The 15,441-nt window shown below is 43.2% G+C and overlaps 1 protein-coding gene across 1 annotated transcript in view; it reads left to right on the top strand.

The window, feature by feature from the left end:
* The window catches only part of LCOR (ligand dependent nuclear receptor corepressor), a 97,761-nt gene that overhangs the window by 50,610 nt on the left and 31,710 nt on the right, over positions 1-15,441 (top strand). The window contains exons 3-5 of the mRNA XM_030571084.1: positions 6,506-6,612; positions 9,046-9,111; positions 9,523-9,602. Coding sequence (XP_030426944.1) covers positions 6,506-6,612; positions 9,046-9,111; positions 9,523-9,602 — 253 coding nt within the window. The remainder of the gene's footprint in view (positions 1-6,505; positions 6,613-9,045; positions 9,112-9,522; positions 9,603-15,441) is intronic.

The following is a 15,441-nucleotide window of genomic DNA, read 5'->3' as shown; positions in this document are numbered from 1 at the left end:
TGAACATTTTTTTCTGTTATTGACAGTTCTACTCTTTGCATATAGTAATGGATTCTATACATGCGTATAATATTTTATAGCTGCTATCACTTCCCCTGTAAGCCAGGTTGGTGGTGTTATCAGCACAGCCTTCTTTCTGGATTGGGGCTTTCTGGGCATCTAGTAAAATGATCTTTAAGAGTTCCCAATCATCATTCAGATCTTTCTGTTTAAGTTCTTTCTCCCAACAGAATTGGCTCATCATTGCTTTCAGTTTTATGAAATTGGCCCTTTTTAAAGCACCAATTATATATTTTACTGGTCTGGACTTTATTCTGTTTGCACATAGAATATCAGGGTTGGAAGGGACCTCAGGAAGTATCTAGACTAATCCCCTGCTCAAAGCAGGACCAATCCCCAACTATATCATCTCAGCCAGGGCTTTGTCAGGCTGGGCCTTAAAAACCTCTAAGGAAGGAGATTCCACCACCTCCCTAGGGAACCCATTCCAGTGCTTCACCACCCTCCTAGTGAAAGAGTGTTTCCTAATATCCCACTGCAACTTGAGACCATTACTCCTTGTTCTGTCATCAGGTACCACTGAGAACAGTCTAGATCCATCCCCCTTGGAACTCCCCTTCAGGTAGTTGAAAGCAGCTATCAAATCCCCCCTCACTCTTCTCTTCTGCAGACTAAACAATCCCAGTTCCCTCAGCCTCTCCTCATAAGTCATGTGCTCCAGCCCCCTAATCATTTTTGTTGCCCTCCGCTGGACTCTTTCCAGTTTTCCCACATTCTCCTTGTAGTGTGGGGCCTAAAACTGGAAACAGTACTCCAGATGAGGCCTCAACAATGTCGAATAGAGGGGAATGATCACATCCCTCGATCTGCTGGCAATGCTCCTACTTATACAGCCCGAAATGCCATTAGCCTTCTTGGCAACAAGGGCACACTGTTGACTCATATCCAGCTTCTTGTCCACTGTAACCTCTAGGTCCTTTTCTGCAGAACTGCTGCCTAGCCGTTCGGTCCCTAGTCTGTAACAGTGAATGGGATTCTTCCTTCCTAAGTGCAGGACTCTGCACTTGTCCTTGTTGAACCTCATCAGGTTTCTTTTGGCCCAGTCCTCTAATTTGTCTAGGTCCCTCTGTATCCTATCCCCACCCTCCAGCATATCTACCACTCCTCCAAGTTTAGTGTCATCTGCAAACTTGCTGAGAGCGCAGTCCACGCCATCCTCCAGATCATTAATGAAGATACTGAACAGAACCAGCCACAGGACCGACCCTTGGGGCACTCCACTTGAAACTGGCGCCAACTAGACATGGAGCCGTTGATCACTACCCGTTGAGCCCCACGATCTAGCCAGCTTTATATCCACCTTATAGTCCAATCATCCAGCCCATACTACTTTAATTTGCTGGCAAGAATACCGTGGGAGACCATGTCAAAAGCTTTGCTAAAGTCGAGGAATAACACATCCACTGCTTCCCCCTCATCCACAGGCCTGGTCTACACTACACGTTTATACCGATTTTAGCAGCGTTAAACCGATTTAACGCTGCACTCATCCACACAACGAGGCCCTTTATATCAATATAAAGGGCTCTTTAAACCGGTTTCTGTACTACTCCCCGACGAGAGTAGCAGCACTGAAATCTGTATTACCATATTGGATTAGGGTTAGTGTGGCCGCAAATCGATGGTATTGGCCTCCGGGCAGTATCCCACAGTGCACCACTGTGACCGCTCTGGAAAGCAATCTGAACTTGGATGCACTGGCTAGGTAGACAGGAAAAGCCCCACGAACTTTTGAATTGCATTTCCTGTTTGCCCCAGCGTGGAGCTCTGATCAGCACAGGTGGCGATCGCAGTCCCCAAATCCAAAAAGAGCTCCAGCTGAATCGTACGGGAGATACTGGATCTGAGCGCTGTATGGGGGAGACAAATCTGTTCTATCAGAGCTCTGTTACAGGAAGATGAAATGCCAAAGCATTTGAAAAACAATGTCTCCAGGCTATGATAGAGAGTTCACAGTTACCGTGCATTGTATGATGAGCGGTTAATGGAAAGCCAAAGAATCAAATGGACGCTCATGGAGGAAAGGAGGGGGGACTGAGGACTCCAGCTATCCCACAGTCCCTGCAGTCTCCGAATAAACATTGCATCTTGGCTGAGCTCCCAATGCCTGTAGGGTCAAACACATTTGTCCGGGGTGTTCAGGGTATATCTTGTCAATTTACTTCCTCTCGACCTCCATGAAAGAAAAGGGAAAAAAATCGTTTTCTTGACTTTTTCAGTGTCACCGTATATCTACTGCATGCTGCTGGTAGACACGGTGCTGGGACAATGAACGCAGTATTCCCTCCCTTCCTTCCCCGGTGGCAGACGGTAAGTGCAGTAGGACTGGTAGCCGTCCTCGTCATCAGCCTGTGAGTGCTCCTGGTGGCCTCTCAGGTGAGGTCGGCCGGGGGCGCCCCTGGGTAAAAATAGGAATGACTCCTGGTCATTTCCTCGTGGTTAGTAGATGGTACAGAACGGGCTGGGTAATGTTCTCATCGTAGCTCCCCCCCCCCCTTCATGTCTAAAGAAGGATTCTGTCCTGCCTGGACTATCATAGCAGCTGGAGGCTGCCTCCCCCTCATTTTATCTCACTAAAAACTCAGTGTTTCTATTCCTGCATTCTTTATACTTCATCACACAACTGGGGGGGACACTGCCATGGTAGCCCAGAAAGGTTGGGGGAGAAGGGAATCAAACAGGCGGGGTTTGTTTAGGGGCACCTTCCGTGAATGACATGCAGCTCATCATTTCTGCGGGATCTTACATGGAGCAGCTGTGCTCTGGTTCTCTGATACACTGGTTCTCTAGTAGACTTGCCCCATATTCTAGGCAGGACTGACTATTTTTAGATAAACCATAAAAGAGGGATTGACTCGACTTTATACAATCTGTTTTACAAAAACCGGTTTATGTAAAATCGGAATAATCCTATAGTGTAGACGTGCCCACAGATCCAGTTATCTCCTCATAGAAGGCAATTGGGTTAGTCAGGCATGACTTGCCCTTGGTGAATCCATGCTGACTGTTCCTGATCACTTTCCTCTCCTCTAAGTGCTTCAGAATTGATTCCTTGAGGACCTGCTCCATGAGTTTTCCAGGGACTGAGGTGAGGCTGACTGGCCTGTAGTTCCTCGGATCCTCCTCCTTCCCTTTTTAAAAGATGGGCAATACATTAGTCTTTTTCAGTCATCCAGGACCTCCCCCGTTCGCCGTGAGTTTTCAAAGATAATGGCCAATGGCTCTGCAATCACTTGTACCTAAACTGCCATTAATTTTTAGTTCTAGGATCAATGCTTCATCTGTGGAGATGAAATGTAATATAAAATTCCCCCATCTTGGCTGTAACACTTTTTGAATTAGGAAATTGTTATCTATAATGAGTGAGAGTGAACGGGTTGTAAAAGGAGGTGAACTGCTGATACAGTTCAGCAACTGTGGGGTTGGCAGTGTAAAAGGTATATATGTTAACGGGCTAGTGTGGCATTGCTGAAGGTGGGCAGAGTTAAGGTTACATGGCCAACATTAACTGCTTTTCCTGATTTTCAGAAGTTTGAGTTTTGCTCAACATCAAGGAGATGACATACCACCACACAACCGTAACTCTTCATTAACTCTCTTTGGTCATTGAATGATCTGATCTCTCCTTCCCCAACTCTTCCCACATGTTACATTGTTTTATATTGAAACCAGACCATTGAGTAGGCCGCTGCATTAACCCAATATAAATAAAATATACTACTTTAAAAAAACCTGCAGAAAGTTACAAAAAAAAAAAACAACTAAGAAACACTTTCTGGTTCTACCCAAAGTGCTTGTTGTGTGTGTTTTGTACTCCCTTTGGTGGCACCTTCAGCAGCTGGCCCAATACAGTAATGATGGACTCTTCCCAAATGCCTGAAACAAAGGTTTAGGGTACCTGTAAATAAATGGTGGGTACAATCCTATCATTTGGGTCCTTTGTAAGGTTTTGTTTTTAACTAAGGTGTTATTGTAATTCAGACTGGAACAAAGTTCCTTTCTTAGAGTAGTTTGGTGTGTTTACTGTTTTTCTTAAAATGCCTAAGCTGTTCCAGGCAAAAACTTGCTCGGCTAGCAGCGCGAGAAGTGTTTCTTGTGTACTATGTTAAGCAGTGAAGTGAGGACCCAGACCTTGCAGTATCAGTCTTCTCCATGGTACACAATTAAGGAAAGTAGCAGTTTTAAGAAGAAGGCTGGTTGTCTTGGTTGTTTGACTTTGTAAGGGTGCATGAGACTCACCGCTGCAGCCCCTCCTGATAGTCATCCAGGGAAGTAGCTTTCTATCCTCCAGAGCGTCCTCTGTCAGCTGGTGTCTTGCCTTTTGCTGGCTGCCATTTCCCTCCCAGACCCCAGTGCTTCTTTCTCTTGGGGGCTGACCCCTGGCAGTACCCCCCACAGTTTCTGGGTCTCCCCATCCAGGGGAACCCCCACCTACTATCCCTGCCTTGCCTCAATATAAGGCTTCTGCCAGTCACTATCTAGCCCCTGTTCACTGGGGCAGACTGCAGTATACAAGCCACTCATCATAGGCAATGGGGTTTGGATCTGCTGCCTCCACCTACCCTTGGGCTGCCCACTGCAACCCCACTACCTGTTTGGCCTTGCACAAGGCCAGCAGTCTGGGGAGTGGCCAGGCAGGCACTCCCCAGCCCTGCTCCACCTCAGGTACACTCCACAGCTAGAGGAGACTGGCTCACAGCCTTTTATAAGGACTAGCTGAGGTCTGTTTGGGGTGTGTCCGCAGCTGTGCCTGCTTCTCCAATCAGCCGGGAGCTGCTTGCCCCCAGCCCATGGCCCCCCTCCAGGTAGGAGTGGGTGACTACCCCGCTACAGACTTGCATTGTTACTTCTGTCATAACTGTATCCACAAGTGCTTACATGTTAATTAAATGGATGTCCTTGATCCAGAGCCCAGGTTTGCCTTAAAATAATCACAAGCTTCATCCTGCAACCTGCCATGAGTGAATCCCTGTGCCCAGGTAGAGCCCTCATTTATTGACTTTAGTGGGAGTCCTTGTGATTTGTAAGGGCATGAGATGAGATCATGGGCTGAAGTCTGAGTGATCTTGTCTGCACCTGGGGTTAGTGACCAACCTTGGGGGAGCAGGAGTAGGAGAAGGAGAGGAGAAATGGCCACAGCCAAAAACAGTACCGCAGTTTTGAGTTTGGTGAGGCTTTCCCCCCTTTTAACGGCCTTCACTAATTTTTTTCATCATTAATATTTTAGCCGCCTTATTATTGGTTAAGCACTGCAAATGTTGTTTGCTATTGGATCTAAAAGAAGACCTAAGGTGTTTACACCCTAATTAGATCTTTTGCCAAAGCTTGAAAGTATTGAGCCACTATTTTGCTGAATATGGGCTAGGAAACCTGTTTGTAGCATCGTTGCTCCATAATACCTCTTTGCCAGCTCATATGTTTGTGGGGGGACAAAGTGTCCATTCTCTTTTTATAGTTGCAAAGGCACTCTGGTACTATGTGAACATGGTATGAAAACCTGGATAATCAACCTGCTTTATTGAACTGCTACTGTTAGCGGGTAAATGGCCCATCCAGATTTTGAACTCATGAAGGTGAACATAGTTGTGGAGAAGAGGAATTCACACACTTTTCCGAGGCTGGGGTAATGAGGCAGCGCTGTTGGTGTACGTTGGGCAGGGTCTCAGGGATGACCTGCAAAAGTTTGTTTTTGTTTTAATTGGGATTTTTACCTATAGTTTCTTTATGATTGACAAAGAAGGCCTGACATGCATATGTGTGTGGGTTTTTTTTTAACCTCACAGACAAACACCAGGAAGGTCAATGTGAAGTCTCCTCTCCCCAGGTTTTGCTAGGGACTTCATGGAGGACGCGTTGTTAACTCTTGCGCCTAAAGTCCCATTTTTTAGGTATTGAGGGAAATGGGTGTTAACAATATTGAAAACTATTTAATAGTCTGAATATAGAAATACATTCCCCTGTCAGTGGTTACAGTTTTGAGGTTTTTGTCTGATTCTCCAGACGCCATAGAGCCTTCTAGAGTGAACAAGGTCCAACTTCAAATGTGCAAGCAAAAAAAAAATCCTCCCAACCCCCTAAAAAACCCCCCAGCACTTCTTTGAGCATTATTAATACATTGTAAAGAATAAAAAGACAAATTCTGTTTGTTTTTTCCCTATCTTCTCTCTGCAGGTCACTTTTAACAATAGACAAAGCTTTAAACAGTATAGAAGCTTAGATTCTGTGGAACTGTGCGGAAAATGTTAAAAACTGCAGAACCCTCCAAAGTCATGTGATCTTCGTTCCCCTCCCTCTCCTCTCATTGTCTGTGACTTCTGTGATTTTTCCACTGGCCCTGCTCTTTAGCTGCTGTGAACTATCAAATACTGAGGTAGATGATGAAAGTATATACACAAGGAATTTAACAAAGGCAGCCATGTTAATTTTTATTCCATTTGAAATGCAGGGAAAATACCATCTTCCAAATGGAAAAGGACAAAATCGGTGGGAAAAGACATGTTCTTTTCAAGCTTCTAAGAGCAGTGACAATGGAGAGAAAAAATACTATAAAAAGTAGGCAGTTCCTTTTTCAACATTTTGTTTTTAGTGTATTATGCATGATTCATTCTGCACAAATGCTTTTTTTGAAGTCCTAAGTGATTGAACATAACATGGCAAATCTTATTCCACTTTTGCTATGTTGCACTCTACATTTTTTATTTTTGTTGTTGTTGTTGGGCTACATGGCTCTTCTGCCAGGTCCTTAGTATAATTTTTGAATACATTCATTCTTCCCTGATTTGCCATTTTTAATGTCAAGCATTGCACATAAGATGTTCTGCCGTTGCTATGCAACTGCTAAATCCAATATTTAATATTAATAAAAACTGAGTGGCATTAACATCAGTAAGAACAGTGGGCTAGCAAGCTACGATTGTACGATATCCAGGCTGTAAAACTCGACAGTGATTTCAATATGCTGTTGCATGCATGACAAACTGGGGCATGAGTCATCATCAGTTGCTATTTTAAGAATGGTGAGTTTGAGTTAAATCTCTGTGCTCCACTGATTTTTTTTAACAACAAAAAAGTTAAAAGATGCGAGGTTGATTGGCCATATGATTTTAGGGTTTATTTCAGAAGTGAATTGTTATGGGTCATTGTCCCATCAATAATAGTAAAGGGGTCAAAATTTGGAACATAAGAGTCAATACTCTGATTCTTCCATTTTTCTTCTCTTAAGATAATTTGGGTCTGCCCTTCCCCATTGTTCCTGCCACTTCCTGAAGCCTGAATTGGCCTTTTTGGAGGCAGTGCTGCTTGTCTGCCTGACAAAGTGCTGTTTGATGGGATCTTTTTCCTTTATCTCCTCTGCCCCCCTTTTTTTTTTTTAAATAATCCTTCCTCTTATGTTCTCTCATCTCTTCCCTCTTCCTCTTCACGGTTGCCATTTTTTCACTTTGGCTCTCCTCCCCAGCTCGTCTAGCATTAAATATTAGCATCAGTCCCCATGTTCATAGTAGATGTACTACTGCCATTGAGATCACACCTTGGCAGTGCTTTTAGCATCTAAATGGCATTAAATGCTAGAAGTGCTTCCAGGGTCTTAGATCTGATGTCTAATATTGTTAATGCTTCTTGTGTTGCACAAGAACGGTAGCTAGCATCAAACAGGGGAGTAGTGCTGTTTGTTGTCTCCACTGACACACCGACCATGCTGTCCAAAGGATAAGACATGTGACATCAGGTCAGGATTCTGTACGCACAGGGAACAGTGCTGCCTTCCGAAATAACTCTATTTTCCAATATTAAGCTTGGTTTCTTTAAGGGTTACCATCAACTTGAATTCTAGCCAGTTTAAAAACAAAACTGAAAGTAGTTTCAGGCCTGAAACCCCCTGCCAGTTTCTTTGGTTTTACAATCACATTTTCTCCTCTGTAGCAAAAATGATTCGCTCTCTTTTTTCTATTGCTGTGTTTGAAAGACCCACAGGAGAAACTGATGAACAGGAGTTCATCAAACTGATGAACTGCCTATACAGGAAGTGCTATCAAATGCATAGAGTAGCCATACTTAGATAAATATTTTTTCTTTGTTTTTTTTTTTCCCTGTTATAATCTCAGGTCACTTCTGGCAGCAGTAGGCAAAACATTTTCATACAGAAATAGGATTGAGTTGACAGTGTCCCTTTTTAACTGTCTTTGCCCTTTCAGTATTCACTCACTTTTAACTTGTCTTCTGGTCATATTGGGTAGTTAATGCCTCTGAAGATTTTGCTGCTAGATAGGATTTAGATTAATATTGACTTTGCATAATGGCACTAATTTCGGAGGGAGGGTTAATCTTTTTCTGAGGGAGCTAAAATTGATTAGCACTTAAGGGAGGCATAGACCATTGCATGAGGGTAAACTGAACTATACATATAAGATGTAGGCCTCTGACATTGAATATATAATTATTTGAATTTGTTTCTTATGTTGTACAGGATTGCTGAAATTCTCTTCCTTTTAGGATTCCTCCTCCCCAAGGAGTTATGAGGGGGAAGTTTGAAAATTGATTCTAGCCTATGTTGAAATTCAGAATGTTGAGATTTAGAACAAAATCATTTGTGATGAAGCAGCCAAATGACTTTTCACTGGGAAAAGATACATCCTTTGAAACTGAATTTTGTTGCTTAAGGAATGAATATTTTGGGAAAGTGGCTTGATTTCAGAGGTACATTGTAGAAACTAAAACTTCACATTATCTTTCCAAAATCATTTCCATTATATCTAACATGGTTCTATATTATAATCCAATTATCTGTAAAAGTACCATAATGAAACTGGACTCTAGGTTCTGTTATGATTTTTTTGGTAGTTCAGTCATTTCAATTGGCCTATAGATCTTGGGAATACTAGGAGAAAACACATTCACATCTGTTCTTGGAATAGAACTGCTATTGTAAATATTCTGGTAGTGACGTACTTAATCTAGAAAGCTAACAATTCTTTTCTTTGCTTTTAGGGTTTGAAAGTATTCTAGAAGGGCTGTTTGGACCTGGATTATTAAAAGATCTCAGTTTGTTTAAAGGTATTCAGTCTTCATTTTTGTGTCTTGTTCTGCATTTCTAACCACAGAAGCAATTTCAGCTTTGCCTCTAGAAAATGTGTGTTACCGTGGTGATTTGTGCTTTTTTTCCCTCCCCCCAGGCAGTGCTCACAGTTAGTTTCATATTGGCTAAAATTACTAATGAATGTGCATTCATCTTTATGTGGCTGGCAGTGTGTTTGGCGTTGCTTAGAAAAAACTGGTTCATTGTGCGTAGATCAACTGTATATAGTTTTGTAATATTCTGGGATTTAAAACATGTCAGAAACCAAATCTGCATCTGCAGAATCTAGGGAAGAGTGTTGTGAAAGAGGTATTTATTGGTTTGTCTTTTGACACCAGCAAGTTGTGGTTTATGAATATGAAGTAATTTGCTATTCCTCTGATTTACAGACTGTGAGCCCGAAGGTGTTTCTGATTGGTCTTTTGATGAAAATTGTCTTTTCTGCTGCTTGAGAAGAGAAAAAGTGAAGGTAACAATGCAGATGTGTAAAGCTAGTAGGTTGTGCTTTTTTCCCACTTGTCTCAGTTATGTAGAAATATAATTATGTAACTGGAGGAGGATCTGTCATTCCCCTAACACTCCCCTTTCCCTCTTAATTTTTTTCTCCATTGGTAAACCTAATACAAGTTAATGGGCAAAGATTTCTCTCTTCTGGATAACTTCTCTCTGTGTGTGGTGTATGTTGTGTGGTGTTTTTTTTGTTTTTTGTTTTAAAGGACTATTAGGAAAGAAAGTATGGTTCACATGCTCCGTGGTAAGCGCTGCGGCTTGCACATCTACGCTGCAGTCAGTGACTGCCCTCTTCTTTGGCATGGAGATGCAGAGCCCCAGCATGCAGTCTTGTTCCATATCCTGGGACTTGTTTTTTTCTCTGAATAAAAACGCTCATCTACATAGTAGTTTTTTTGGTCACAGCCTGGATGTGGAGGAGCACAATTGTGTCCACACTCAAGTTTTGTAACCAGACTGTAACCATGCTTGCAACAAGTGCTAGCACATGGTCACTGCTCAGTTCCTGTGCAGAAATGTGGTTCTGTAAAGTAGGCAGAAAGGCTTAACTGCCTCAGTGGAATCTGGCTCCGACTTCTTTCTGCAGGAAGTGATCACATAATGTAATATACCACGTAGTCTATTAGCAGGTTCTCCCAGCACACTTTAAAAAAAAATGACAGAGCCTTCTTTGCAACAGCTCACGGCAATGCGGTTTGTGCAAATAGGAAGTGCCTTACTGTTGTATGTTGCTGTCTCCTAGCTGCTGTTAGCCACAATGCGCATTACATTGCCACCTTCCACTTATTTTTATATTAAGGTTTTTATTAAGGCTCTCGGGGGGTGGGGGGGAGAAAAGGGGGAGAACAGCTGCAGAACTGTTTTGCGAGGGGTACCTTGTCTTCCTTTAGCAGACCCCCTGACCAGCACAATGAGTTCTGAATATGATCTGCTTTGTTAGAGTAATGCTGTACTGTTGTGCTAGCTGCTATTATAAGAACAGTATCTGGCCATACTGGGTCAGATCAATGGTCCATCTAGCTTCAGAGGGAGTGAACTGCACAGGGCAATTATTGAGTGATCCATCCTCTGTCATCCAGTCCTGGCTTCTAGCAGTTAAAGGTTTAGGGATACCCTGAGCATTGGATTGCATCCCTGTCCGTTGTGGCTTGTAGTCATTGATGGCCCTATCTTCCATGAATTTATCTAATTCTTTTTTGAACCCAGTTATTTTTTTTGCGCTTCACAATATCCCCTGGCAGTGAGTTCCACAGGTTAACTGTGTGTTGCGTGAAGAAGTACTTCTTTATGTTTGTTTCAAACTGCTGCCTATTAATTTCATTGGGTGACCCCTAGTTTTGGTGCTATGTCGAGGAGTAAATAACATTTCCATATTCATTTTCTCCACACCAGTCAAGATGTTATAGACCTCTATTGCCCTTCAGTCATCTCTTTTCCAGGCTGAACAGTCCCAGTCTTTTTAATCTGACCTCAGGTGGAAGCTGTTCCATACTCCTCATTTTTGTTGTCCTTCTCTGTACCTTTTCCAATTCTAATATATCTTTTTTTTTAAGAACATAAGAGTGGCCAGACTGGGTAAGACAAAAGGTCCATCTAGCCCAGTATCCTGTCTTCTGAGTGTGGCCAATGCCAAGGGCCCCAGAGGGAATGAACAGAACAGGAAAATCATGAAGTGATCCTTCCCTCATCGACCATTCCCACCTCTGGCAAACAGAGGCTAGGGACACCATCCCTGCCCTTCCTGGCTAATAGCCATTGATGGACCTATCCTGCATGAACTTATCCAGTTCCTTTTTGAGATGGGGTGACCAGAACTGTACTCAGAATTCAAGGTGTGAGTGTATTGTAGATTTCTGTAGGGGCATTATGATATTTTCTCTTTTATTATCTATCCCTTGCTACTGGTCCCTAACATTCTGTTCGCTTTTTTGACTGTTGCTGCATGTAGTAGATGTTTTTAGAGAACTATCCACAATGACTCCCAGACATCTTTCTTGAGTGGTTACAGGCTAATTTAGACCCCATCATTTTGTATGTATAGTTGGGGTTATGTTTTCCAATTTGCATTACTTTGTATTTATTAACATTGACTTTCATCTCCCATTTTCTTGCCCAGTCACCTGGCTTTGTGAGATTCCTTTGTAACTGTTCACAGTTTGCTTTGAACTTAACTATCTTGAGTAATTTTGTATCATCTGCAAATTTTGCCCTCTCACTGTTTATCCCTTTTTCCAGATCATGAACAGAAAACTGGCTTCAGTATAGATTTGTTTGGGGTCCTTGCTATTTATTGCTCTCCACTGTGAAAACAGACCATTTATTCCTACCCTTTGTTTCCTATCTTTTAACCAGTCACTGATCCGTGAGAGGACCTTCCCTCTTATCCCATGACTCCTTACTTTGCTTAAGAGCCTTTGGTGAGGGATCTTGTTAAAGGCTTTCTGAAAGTCCAAGTACACCTTATCCACTGGATCTCCCTTGTCCACATGCTTGCTGATTTCCCTCCCCTCCTCCCCCAAGGTTTCTGATAGATTGAGGCATGATTTCCCTTTACAAAAGCTGTATTAACTCTTCCCCAACAAATCATGTTCATCTATGTGTCTGATAATTCTGTTCATTGCTGTAGTTTCAACCAGTTTTCCTGGTACTGATGGTAGAGTTACCACCTGTAATTGCCAGGATTGCCGCTGGAAGCCTTTTTATAAAATCGTGTCACATTGGCTATCCTCCAGTCACCTGGTACCGGTGAGCGGATTTAAGCAATAGGTTACATATCCCATTTAGTAGTCCTACAATTTCATGTTTGAGTTGCTTTAGTACTCTTTGGTGCATCCCATCTGCTCCTGGTGACTTAGTACTGTTTAATTTATCAATTTGTTCCAAAAACGTACTAAATGCAAACTCTGTGAATCAAATTCATCCTTGGTGTAGCTCCATTGAAGCCAATGGATTTACATCAAGGATGAGCTGGTTGTGTTGTCAGGACCTGATACAAGGCTGGCAGGCCCCACCTGTGGAAGTGAATCAGATAGGCAGATTTGAGAAGGATTGTGAGTGAATCCGAAATGCCCTATTAGACAAACAGTCCCACCGAAATAAAGGTACCGAAAGGTCTGGTATTGCTAGGTGCAGGGCAAAAATCTAAGACAAGAGCACCTGCAATTTGGTCCATTTTGTGCAAATTAGGTATGGTCCTCTTGTTCCTGTCCCATTGCTAATACAGCCCTTAGCTGAAAGCTTGGCTGTCTCTGCTGTATTGTGAATATAGCATGCTAGCTTGTCTTTCTAGTATCACACATGGTTTCAGTTGTGCACAGGTTTAGATGTTGGCTTAGAAAGTACGCTTATTAAGTTTGCAGATGATACCAAACTGGGAGGGATTGCAACTAGCTTTGGAGGACAGGGTCAAATTCAAATGATCTGGACAAATTGGAGAATAATGGTCTGAGGTAAAAAGGATGAAGTTCAATAAAGATAAATGCAAAGTGCTCCACTTAGGAAGGAACAATCAGTTTCACCATACAGATGGAAAGAGACTGTCTAGGAAGGAGTATGGCAGAAGAGATCTAGGGGTCATGGTGGACCAACAAGCTAAATATGAGTCAACAGTGTGATACTGTTGCAAAAAAAAGCAAACGTGATTCTGGGATGCATTAACAGGTGTGTTGTAAACAAGACACGAGAAGTCATTCTTCCGCTTTACTCTGCGCTGGTTAGGCCTCAACTGGAGTATTGTGTCCAGTTCTGGGCACCGCATTTCAAGAAAGATGTGGAGAAATTGGAGAGGGTCCAGAGAAGAGCAACAAGAATGATTAAAGGTCTTGAGAACATGACCTATGAAGGAAGGCTGAAAGAATTGGGTTTGTTTAGTTTGGAAAAGAGAAAACTGAGAGGGGACATGATAGCAGTTTTCAGGTATCTAAAAGGGTCTCATCAGGAGGAGGGAGAAAACTTGTTCACCTTAGCCTCCAATGATAGAACAAGAAGCAATGGGCTTAAACTGCAGCAAGGGAGATTTAGGTTGGACATTAGGAAAAAGTTCCTAACTGTCAGGGTAGTTAAACACTGGAATAGATTGCCTAGGGAAGTTGTGGAATCTCCATCTCTGGAGATATTTAAGAGTAGGTTAGATAAATGTCTATTAGGGATGGTCTAGACAGTATTTGGTCCTGCCATGAGGGCAGGGGACTGGACTCGATGACCTCTCGAGGTCCCTTCCAGTCCTAGAGTCTATGAGGACTTGACTGCCATGTACATTGAGTGAGATAAACCTTAAAGTATAGATGTTAATATGCAGCAAATGTTAACTCTTTAGGGTCATTTTACTCTGTGCTTAGTTTGTGCCAGGGTTGAATCCTGGCACCTCCAGGCTTGGCAGTTCATAGCCCCAGCATCTCTGGGCTTAGCAGCTCATAGCCCCGGTGTCTCTGGGCTTGCTTGTCAGTTATGAAAGTAAAAAATTGTTTGAGCCCTGGCACCTCTTCCATTACAAATTAAGCTCTGCACTTACTGTATCCGTTATACCGTGTGGCATTTTTAAACAAGTGAGTAGGAAAAATGCAGGACAGGCAACATTTGGACTGTTGGATGGAGTTCTGCTCTTACTGGTCAAAGGAAATTTTAGAAGTAAGTACGCAGGAGGGGAATGCAGCAAAAGAACACTCGAAATAACGTAGAGACATGAGGCTCCTCATTATCCAAACATGTTAGGCTTGAGGAGGATTTGATTTAAGATTCTGAATATGATGGAGAGAAGAGATGTGCCAAGGCTAAGCTGAGTGTCAGTCATCATAGAATTAGACAGAGTTTATTTATCAAAGAGTGAAACAGATGGAAGAAGGCGGAGGTGGCTGCAGTAACAGAAATGTGTAAATGCCAAGGCCAGAAGAGATCATTATGGTCATCTAATCCAGCGTTTCTCAATACGGTCACCAGAGACTTTCTTGCAGCCACAGCCTCCTGGGCTGTGAGGTGGGGGCAAAGTAATGGCCACTCCCACTCCCTGTTGCTCCTGGATGCCTTGCCTTGGTGTTGGTTGCTGGGGTCGCCAGCCGGTGTTGGGCCCTGCCACCCTCTGGAGACACCTGGGGCACAACGCTGGAGGAGTAGGCACCCAGTGGGTTCTCCACTTTCCCAGGGCAGTGGGGCTCAGGCTTTGGCTTTAGCCCTGGGATGGTGGGGGTGGCAGGCTCTGGCTGCAGGGCTTCAGGCTCCAGTCCCGGGCTCCGGCTGTGCAGCAGCAGGCCTCAGACTCTGGTGGTGGGGCTTCAGGCTCTAGCCCCCTGCTGCCTCCCTTGGCCCCCTCATCCAGGGCTTAATTTGTCCCCAGGCTTGTTGGGGCTGAGTAAGTCTGCTGCAAAAAGTGATACTTATATGTTTGTTAATATCACTTTTTCACAACAGATTTACTAGCTATCAATAAATAAATTACAATAATTTGGACATGTATATGTGCATATTTATTTGTTTTTTCCTCAAGCTAATTAATTATTTTAGGAACAAGTGTTAGAGTGGCCACCAGCAAGAGTAGGTTGCCGCACTCTGAGACCACCAAAGAATGTGTCCTGAGAACCCCTGATCTAGTCTGACCTTCACATGAGTATGAATTCATAACTGGCAGTGCAATAACGGGAGGCAGCTGGGAAGGCTCCCTGTAACCTGCTGTGTTTCTTAAAAAGTAGCTCTTGCTATCTCTCCACAGTGTCAAAGGAATCAGTCTGCTCATACTTTTAACTTTCCTGTTAATGCAGTAAAAATAATCCTGTTAGTAGGTTCTCCTCCCCATGCCCATTGTGGGT

This window comes from Gopherus evgoodei, chromosome 7, assembly GCF_007399415.2.
Source record: "Gopherus evgoodei ecotype Sinaloan lineage chromosome 7, rGopEvg1_v1.p, whole genome shotgun sequence".
In the NCBI taxonomy this organism is placed as follows: domain Eukaryota; kingdom Metazoa; phylum Chordata; order Testudines; family Testudinidae; genus Gopherus; species Gopherus evgoodei.
Note: the sequence above shows the minus strand (reverse complement) of the source record. Positions and strands in the feature narration are given on the sequence as shown.